The sequence below is a fragment of the Rana temporaria genome, chromosome 7, assembly GCF_905171775.1.
Source record: "Rana temporaria chromosome 7, aRanTem1.1, whole genome shotgun sequence".
Classification (NCBI taxonomy): domain Eukaryota; kingdom Metazoa; phylum Chordata; class Amphibia; order Anura; family Ranidae; genus Rana; species Rana temporaria.
In genome coordinates, this window is record NC_053495.1 from 135,433,601 (window position 1) to 135,443,527 (window position 9,927).

A 9,927-nucleotide genomic window follows, 5' to 3' on the forward strand; every position below is an offset into this window, starting at 1 on the left:
ACCCACTGCCCTACTGACACCGTCCACTGCTCTACTGACACCGTCCACTGCCCTACTGACACCGTCCACTGCCCTACTGACACCGTCCACTGCCCTACTGACACCGTCCACTGCCCCACTGACACCGTCCACTGCCCCACTGACACCGTCCACTGCTCTACTGACTGACAGTGTCCACTTTTAAGATAAGCTAGGTTCATATTTTAACTGTGACATTTATTTTATTAATCTAATCATATTTTATGGGCACACCATGCCCCTTTAAGTCCACCACCCTCTCCACTGTTAACACAATTTGGCCACAGCCACTGTTCACTGCAGCTCGCTATGCGCGCCTCCTTACTACTCTCCTAGGGTGACTCAAAGTTGTCCCAGGTCTCTTACAATCCTATAGCACGTACTACAAAAAAATTGCCGTGCTCCGCTAAAGTGTTCGGGTTTGGCTTGACGAAAAGGTGGCAACCCTAGGTCTGTAGCAATATTGATGGATTTTTCATATGTTTACTTATTTTTTTCCCCTCTTTTTCTTCTTCTTTTCTTCTCTCCATGGAAGATGTATATTTATGTATATATGTACATGTATATAGATATATATGTGAAATAACACCATGTGCGCTCTCCTTTTCTAAATCTGGATATGTTCACATACATAACTCTCTATAGCAATATTTACATATATATATTTTTCCACAATGAATCTTTCCTTTTGTATATTCCCAATAGATGACCCTTCCCGATATCATTAAAAGTGATTTGTAAACTATCTCACATTATCGGTAGATACTCCGTGTATGTCTGGAGTTTTCCTAGATGGTTGTACCCACCGTAGTGCAACAGGAGATGTAGCCACATGATGTAACCCATGTGTACTGATATTTCTTTTTCTGTTTTTAATCAATTGAACAAGTCTCTTATTTTCTGTGTAAACACCATCATTACTGTTTTTATGTTGTATTAATGTGATGTGTATTGTTCCAGATTGTGAAACAATATCTGCATATTAGCAAAAATCCTGTTTGTCTCGTCCTGAAGAAGCCCCCACGGTGAAATGCGACTTCAATAGGATTTATTCACTATCCATATACTTCTGATCCAGATGGTTTTATTGTGACTGTATTTATTCACATTCCATTATACCACTGTTATTGTACATTATATATTTTTTCATATTTGTAATAAATAATATATTTTTTATACTTCCACGTGCCTCAAAGTCCGACTTTGCCCACTCTTTGGATTGGGTGTTTTTTCTATATTCTTTAGGGTATTGAGATTCTTATGCCTTGTACACACGATCAGAATTTCCAATGAAAAAAGTCTGATGGAATTTTTTAATCGGATATTCCAACCGTGTGTGGGCCCCATCAGACTTTTTTCCATCGGAGTTTAGAAATAGAACATGTTTTATTTTTTTCCTATGGAAAAAATCCTATCGGAAATTCCGATCATCTGTGTGGAACTCCGACGGAGAAAAAAACATGCATGCTCAGAATCAAGTCAACGCATGCTCGGAAGCATTGAACTTCATTTATCTTGGCTCGTTATAGTGTTTTACGTCACCGCATTTTGGATGGTCCGAATTCGGTCTGACAGTGTGTATTCAAGACAGCTTGAACGGAATTCTGATGGAAAATTCCATCAAATTTTTTTAATCGGAAATTCTGATCGTGTGTACAGGGCATTATTCAATAGTGTAATTATAATCCCATGAGCATGATTCAAAAACACAGGGCTTCAATGTGGCCAGGCCATTCCTCCTGTGATAAATGACCAAGTCTGAGTTTTGAACAAAACATTAATTAACCACTTAAGGACCGCAGCACGACTATATAAGTCCTGACTTTAAAGAGGGATATCTCGGTAAAGGCAGCAGCTGCTGCCACAACCGAGATATCCATCTCTTCAGGCGGCAGGGCTGTAAACATTATTGGTGGTCTCTGCAGCGGATTCACCGCAAGATCACCGTTATCGGCAGCGGGAGAGGGGCCCCCCTCCTGTAGCTCTCCCGCGCCCTCCTCTGCTTACTGGAGCCGTCGGCAGTGGCGGAGGCGAACAGGTCCTTCCTCGTGCTGGGCATGGATGCGAGTGAGTGCACGATGGCCCCCACCCGTATCCATACCATAGCAGGGCAGAAGCGACATCAAAACGTCACTTCTGTCCATACGTCTTAAAGGGACAATTTATTTTTGTCATTTTTTTTTATTGCATTTTAGTCTAAATATAAGATCTGAGGTCTTTTTGACCCCAGATCTCATATGTAAGAGGACCTGTCATTCTTTTTTCTATTACAAGGGATGTTTACATTCCTTTTAATAGAAATAAAAGTGACCCAATATATATATATATATATATTTTTAAAAAAAGCTGTGTAAAAATAAAACAAATCTAGTAAAATAAATAATAATATATATATATTTTTAAAGTGCGAGTAGCGCCCGCATATGAAAACGGTGTTAAAACCCACACATGTGAGGTATCGCCACAATCATTAGAGCGAGTGCAATAATTCTAGTCCTAGACCACCTCTGTAGCTCAAAACATGCAACCTGTAGAGTTTCTTAAACGCCGCCTATGGAGATTTTTAAGGCTAAAAGTTTGGCGGCATTTCTAGGAGCGGGGCACAATTTTGAAGCGTGACATGTTGGTTATCAATTGACTCGGCGTAACATTATCTTTCACAATATAAAAAAAATTGGGCTAACGTTACTGTCTTATTTTTTAATTAAAAAAAAAAGAATATTTTCTAAAAAAAAGTGCGCTTGTAAGACTGCTGCGCAAATACAGTGTGATAAAAAGTCATTTTATTCTCTATGGTGTTAGAAAAAATTTATAATGTTTGGGAGTTCTAGGTAATTTTCGAGCAAAAAAAAAATTGTTTTTAACATGTAAACACAGAGTCTGAAAAACAGGCCCGGGGCTTAAGTGGTTAAGAAAAGGTTTCTTTCTTATGCTTCATGCAATAGTCATGTTGATACAGTGGTGAAAGTTGGCACGGGTGAAGAGCGTGCTTGCAGGAAATACTCTTGCTGTCCAAAGCAACCAAACAACCTCCCGTGGTCTTTTTTGCAGTCCAGGTTTGAAAATTAATCCAGAAGGTGTCAGGGTGGCCGAGTGGTTTAACCCCCCTGGCGGTATTCCCGAGTCTGACTCAGGGTTACATTTTTGTGCTGCGATCGGTAACTCTGAGTCAGACTCGGGCTCGCCTCGCAGAATCCACAGGCTTGGTTTACTTACCTTGTCCCTGGATCCAGCGATGCCACCGCGCTGTGTGAGTGAGCGGGACCTCGCTCGATTCACACAGTGCCTCTGTGTGCCGTCGATCTCCGTTCCCTGCGACGTTACGACGCACGGGGGCGGAGAACGGCGCCAAATTCAAAAAGGTAAACAAACACCTTGCATACAGTATACTGTAATCTTATAGATTACAGTACTGTATGTAAAAAATACACACCCCCTTTGTCCCTAGTGGTCTGCCCAGTGTCCTACATGTTCTTTTAAATAATTAAAACTGTTCTTTCTCCCTGCAAACTGTAGATTGTCCATAGCAACCAAAAGTGTCCCTTTATGTCAAAAATGGTTTTATAGCAGCTAGAAAACAGCGATAATAAATTATAATCACTTGCAGAATTGTGCGATAGCGATTTGTGGGGAAATTCGTCATAAAAAAATAAAAGTAATGACCGCGACAATTCTGCAACTGAGCAAATTTCTGTGATTTTGAGATGATTACATGATTGAATAATTTTTATTATAATTATATTATTATTTGTTATAATTATTTATAATTATTTATTATATTATAATTTATCATTTTGTTTTTAAAAAAAAATACCCGGGATGCCTACTAGACTCTTGTTTGGTCAGAGTTATTCCTAAGAATTACAGGCCTAAAGTATAAAACGCCAAATTTCCTTGCAAATAATGGTACCGCTTTCAGCACCTTTTTTTTTTAAATAATCATGCCGTCAGGGAGGTTAAGGTGCCAGACTCACGATTGTGAAAATGAAGCCAGGAACCTAATTGATTATTTTGGGCAACAAAAAGTTTCAGGTTAGCACATACTTCATGTTTAGCCACAGATTGACTTCCCCATTGACCATTTTAAAGCTGGGTACACACTGTCTGAAAATCGCCTTTCGGTCAGTATGTACAGTTGTCTGTCTGACAGAAGCAGGTCCAACGGCTGGCTTCTGTGGAAGGTGCATGCTAGAATACCAGCATCCGATCAGTGCTAGCAGTAGCAGCTAATTGTTGTGAGAATTCAATAGCACAGCAGGGGAGAAGGATGCACCAACATCACTTGTGTTGGTACAGTGACCTGTAAGGTTTTTGCTTGTGTGTACCAGGTTTTAAGGGCCCATTCACACCAAGTATGCATTAAAATCCTCTCCACTAAAATATGTTGCATTAGGAATGGGTCCACATTATATAGAAATACAAATTAAATTTAAATTGTGCTTCAATGCACAAACAATAAGTCCTACAATATGTTTCTCAATGCATTTCACTGCTAATCATGGTGCATTACCACATGCAGTTCAGTATGAACAGGCTCAGCAGGGACTGGCAATTAAGCAGCCACTTCATCTTCAGAAACAAAGACAAAATTGTCTATGAAATAAGCTATAGGTAAAAATATATACAGTTCTGTTAAAAAATATGTTTTCCTGGCCAGTCCTCCCGTCAGCACATCATGGGTTAATCCCTCCTTTGGTCCACCAGTACCACCTTCTTTTAGCTAATAAGTCGGGGGCCCCTCCTCCCAGTCCTTGTTCCTTTTTTTTGGTCGGACGACCAGACCACTAGAAGACTCTTCCAGAAACTACAAAATGAAGAGGATATTACCCCCCTACCGAACCAATCCCACCCAGGTTCAGCCTCTCCTCGGGTTGGAAGGTCCAGAAGTAGTAAAGGTATGAACCTTTATGACCCTGGACGCTCAGGTGCATGAGCTGCGGGCATTATAGCTTAAGAAGAGCTTACTTTATGATTGGGGGCTGTGGTGTGTCTCTTCCGTTTGCTGTAGCATGTGTGCTCTCTTCCTGCTCTGAATCTGGACTCCGTAGGAGCGCGCCGCCCCGCCCCCCCTCCTCCTTCTGTCAGGCAGCGATGATGTCACAGGGGGCGGTGCCGAAGGCGTGCCGGGGGGCGGGTCTCAGAGTACTATATAATCTGGCAATGGCAGAAAGCTCAGTGCGGTCTGCCACTGCTCTGGAGAAGGAAGTGTGAGGTAAGCCTCCTGCTAGGGAGGAGATGAGAGAGATTGTGTCAGCATTGCAGCGCTGGGCTGTTCTTTTTAAAGAGGATGTTTTTCTTTCTCACCTTATCTGACAGAGTATTCAACAATCGTCCTAACTACCTGCTGCCACCCTGAATCACTTTCTTTGTTGATCTAAGGTAAAAATACCTATTAAAGGGGCAGTGTTGTTTTAAAAAAAAAAAAGAGAGAGAATAATAGAAAAAAATTGTATATATATATATATATATATATATATATATATTTTTTTTTTTTAGTGTACATATATGTGTATATAGAGGTATTTGAGACAGATATGTAAGGATATGTAGATAGATAGGTGTATAGGTTTTAAAAAAAAAAAATAATAATAATAATAATAAATAAATAAAATATATTTATATAATAATATATATATATATATATATATATATATATATATATATATATATATATATATATATATATATAGATACATATATTTATTAGGGACTGTGTCTGATGTTCCTGTCCTGATTTTTTATACAGCATGAGCTCACAACAGCCCCAGAATGCACCAAGATCTCCGGACAGGTAGGAGGGGTCAACGGGGGCCACAGTTTAAAAGAGTGCGCACCAAGAGCTAAAAGTAGTTTCTCTTGGTTGTCTTTTTAGGAGCAGAAGCCCTAAAATAAGACATGAACGGAGAAAGAAGTCCCGCCACCGCTCAAAATCTCCGCAGGCGTCTGGCTCTCGGGCAACGCATAAGTCCCATTCCAGCCCAGCACGCAAATCCAGTCACTCTGCGACTGTAGCAGAGCAAGATGGGTCAAGACCCCGCCCAGACGATGGTCTTTGTTGGGCATGTTCGGCTCCATCCGAACCTGGCAAGCTTCTTTGCGCCGGCTGCATTAAAGATATGGCTACAGACCGGGAAGCAGAGGCAAAAAGAATTAAAGACTATATCCAAGACGCAGTAGCAGAGGGTATTCAGGCAGCCTCAGCTACCAAAACACCTAGATCAAGGCCCAAAGTTAGTAGCGTCAATCAGCCAGGACGAGACGATTCACCTACTCGGGAGACGCTATCACCAGGCTCATCGGACTCTGAAGAGCCCTCAGAGTATTTATTTGATTTTCAATATATTGAATCATTTGTCACAGCCATAAGAGAGGCCATTGACTGGGATCAGGATGTTCAGCCGCCTGAAAAAATTAAAAGATTTTTTCCTAGCCGTAAGAGACAAGGGGTTACCTTCCCCCTCTTACCAGAAATCCGAGAATGGTTCGAGGAAGAATGGGAAAGGCCAGAAAGGAGGGCAAACGTTCAAAATCGTTTCTCAAGGTTGTACCCTTTTAAAACTCCAGAGGCAGACCTTTGGGACTCACCATTGGGCATAGATGCGGCCTTACAGCGCTTGGCCAGACAGGTCGCGCTGCCTTTGCAGGATTCCACGACCTTTAGAGATCCAATGGATAGACGTGCAGACACAGATCTGAAAAAGGTATACTCAGCCGCAGGTGCAGCGTGTCGCCCGGCCATTGCCCTAACTTCAGTCTCCAGGGCACTCAAGGTCTGGACCACGAGAACCCAAGCAGCCCTTAAAGCAGAGACAGGCTCAGAAGCACTCATACAAACAATGGAGGATTTCGATCTTGCTGCCGATTTCATAGCAGAAGCCTCTATGGACTTGACAAAGCTACTTGCAAAGATCATGGCTTTTGCAGTGACGGCAAAGAGGGCTCTTTGGTTGCGGCATTGGGGCGCAGACAGCACCTCCAAATTGAGTCTCTGCAATATTCCGTTTAACGGCAAGGTGCTGTTCGGAAAGACCCTAGAAGAAGCTATCAGTCGGGCTTCAGGGGGAAAATCGGGTCTAATGCCACAGAGACCCAGGAAGAGACAGCAGGCCACTCGGCCAGCCCAGCCAGAGTACAAAAGGGCGTATGACGCCAGGGCATACAGGCCAGGATGGGAATATACAAGACCCTACTGGAAAAACCCACAAAATTCGTTTTTGCGGAAGGTAAAGTCTAGAGCGGCGCAGACCGCAAAGAAACCCGAGAAGTCTTTTTGACGGGATATCCGCCCGTCCTGTCCAGGTGGGCGCCAGATTAATGTCCTTCTGGGGAGTATGGGCGGAAGAAGTCAGGGACCAATGAGTCCGCAAGACAATCAGATACGGTTACAAAATATCTTTTCAGCAGAAACCACCCAATACGGTGGTCCATACAGAATGGCCAACAGATCAGAAAAAACGGAACTGCTTACAAGAATATTTAACCGGCTTGCAGCAAAAGAAGGCAATCTCGCCGGTACCCCCATGTCAACAAGGAAACGGGGTATATTCTCCAATCTTTCTAGTTCCCAAAGCATCAGGAGATCTCAGACCAGTTTTGGACCTGAGGGTTTTAAACCACTTCATAGAGCCCAAGACATTCAAGATGGAATCCGTATTTACAATCATCTCTGTGTTGCAACCAGGAGATTGGCTGATATCAGTCGATCTAACGGATGCATATCTGCACGTCCCAATCAACAAAAGACATCAAAAATATCTAAGATTCCTGGTGGGGGAAGACCACTTTCAATTCCGGTGTCTGCCCTTCGGCATCAGCACAGCCCCACGAATATTTTCCAAAATCTTGCTAGCAGTGATTGCCATCATTCGCCTGAAGGGCATAAAGATTTTTCACTACCTAGACGACATTTTGGTAGTGGCACGTTCAAGCAAAGAACTTGCGGGTCAACGCGAAATGGTTCTGAAAATCCTATCAAGGTTTGGCTGGATCATCAACAAACAAAAGAGTCAATTAATTCCCTCACAACAGATGGAATATCTGGGACTGGTCTTCAATACAAACAGAGGCCTGGTCCTTCTACCAGAACGAAAGAAGGCAGAGTTGGTAGCTTGCGTTGGCAGCGTGATGAGATCGTCATCGCTAACGGCGAGAGACTGTATGACCCTACTCGGGATGTTCACTGCAGCAAGCCCAGCCATCCCTTGGGCAAGGTTCCACACAAGAGCCTTCCAGACAACCTTCCTGAACCAATGGGATGGTACCTCTCTCCACCAAAGGATCCTCATTCCGAGTGGGATTCGACAGAACCTAGCCTGGTGGAAGTCATCAGAGAACCTGTCGCGGGGCATGCCCCTCAGCCCCGGGGACTGGGTTCTGATAACTTCGGATGCCAGTCTCCGGGGCTGGGGTGCTCACTGCCTCGGCAGGCAGGTGCAGGGGCTTTGGAGCAAAGCGGAATCCCGACACTCCAACCTCTTGGAGCTGCAAGCAGCATACATGGCCCTATGGGCGTTCGAGAAACTGATACAGGGTGCTCGAGTCAAACTAATGTTGGACAACAAGACAGCAGTGGCATATATAGCCAGACAGGGCGGAACCAAGAGCTTGCCACTTCTGCAGGTGGCAACCAAGATATTTGTTTGGGCCGAAACACACCTGGAAGCCCTAACAGCAGCTTATATTCCGGGCAGCCAGAATTCCATCGCGGATCATCTGAGTCGGGACTTCCCCGACAAGAACGAATGGGCCTTGAACTGGAAGTTCCTAGAACCAATATTTTCCGAGTGGGGGACACCCTCGGTGGATCTGATGGCGACTCGAGCCAATGCAAAGGCAACTCAATTTGTCTCCAGGTTCCGTTGCAACAGGTCCTTGACCCAGGATGCATTCTCCATTCCATGGGATTTTCCCCTAGTTTATGTTTTCCCGCCGGTGCCACTAGCAATGAGAACTTTGTTAAAAATTGCGAAGGAGAAGGTCCAGACAATAATAATTCTTCCCTTTTGGCCGCAGAGGCCGTGGTTCCCTCTACTCCTACACATGGTGTCGGCTCCCCCGATACGGCTACCGCTAAGGAGGGACCTCCTATGGCAGCGCCAATGGGTACACCCCAACCTGAACAGGTTGCAACTGACGGCCTGGCTGCTGAATCAACCAGACTCCAGGCACAAGGCATCTCAAAGGAAGTAATTTCTACACTGTTAAAGTCTAGAAAGACCTCAACCAACGTCACCTACAACAGGGTCTGGGCAAGGTTTACAACCTTTGCATTGCAAGAAAATTTCTCCTCACTGAATCCGAGTGTGGCACAGGTACTGGACTTTTTGCAATCAGCTTTAAACAAAGGCTTGGCGTATAGTACGTTGAAAGTACAAATATCAGCCTTGACGTGTTTTACAGGGCATAGATGGGCAGAAGAACCACTAGTAAAACAATTTTTAAAGGCAACCTTGAAAATAAATCCTCCAAGAAAGTGTCTGTTCCCGGCATGGGACTTAGGCACAGTGCTAAAAGCGTTGCTTCTACATCCTTTTGTACCGGCAGAATCTTGTCCATTCTGGTTTCTAACACTCAAGTTGGTTTTTCTCACCGCCGGAGCTAGCGGCCCTGTCCAGTAAAGAACCGTACTGCATCATTCTTCCGGACAAAGTAATTCTGAGGCCTTCACCAATAGCAACACCCAAGGTCGTTTCAAGATTCCACCTTAACTGGGAGGCAGTGCTAACCAGCTTTACATTACCTCCTAGGCAGGAAGAAGAACTTTGGACATGGTCAACCTTTTCTCAATTTACCTACACCGTTCTCAACAAGTACGCAAAACGGATTCCCTTTTTGTCCTACCATCGGGACCTAAAAGAGGACAAGCAGCTTCAACAAGAATAATCTCAACCTGGATCACCAAAGTAATAA

At 43.8% G+C, this 9,927-nt stretch overlaps 1 protein-coding gene across 1 annotated transcript; it reads left to right on the plus strand.

Moving 5' to 3' along the window:
• Positions 1–5,157: 5,157 nt before the first annotated feature.
• On the plus strand, positions 5,158–7,292 carry LOC120946216. Its single transcript, XM_040361036.1, has 3 exons — positions 5,158–5,397; positions 5,765–5,809; positions 5,891–7,292. Exons 2-3 carry the CDS (start codon positions 5,766–5,768, stop codon positions 7,290–7,292), a joined length of 1,446 nt encoding a protein of 481 aa, XP_040216970.1. The 5' UTR covers positions 5,158–5,397; position 5,765.
• The last annotated feature ends 2,635 nt before the right edge of the window (positions 7,293–9,927 follow it).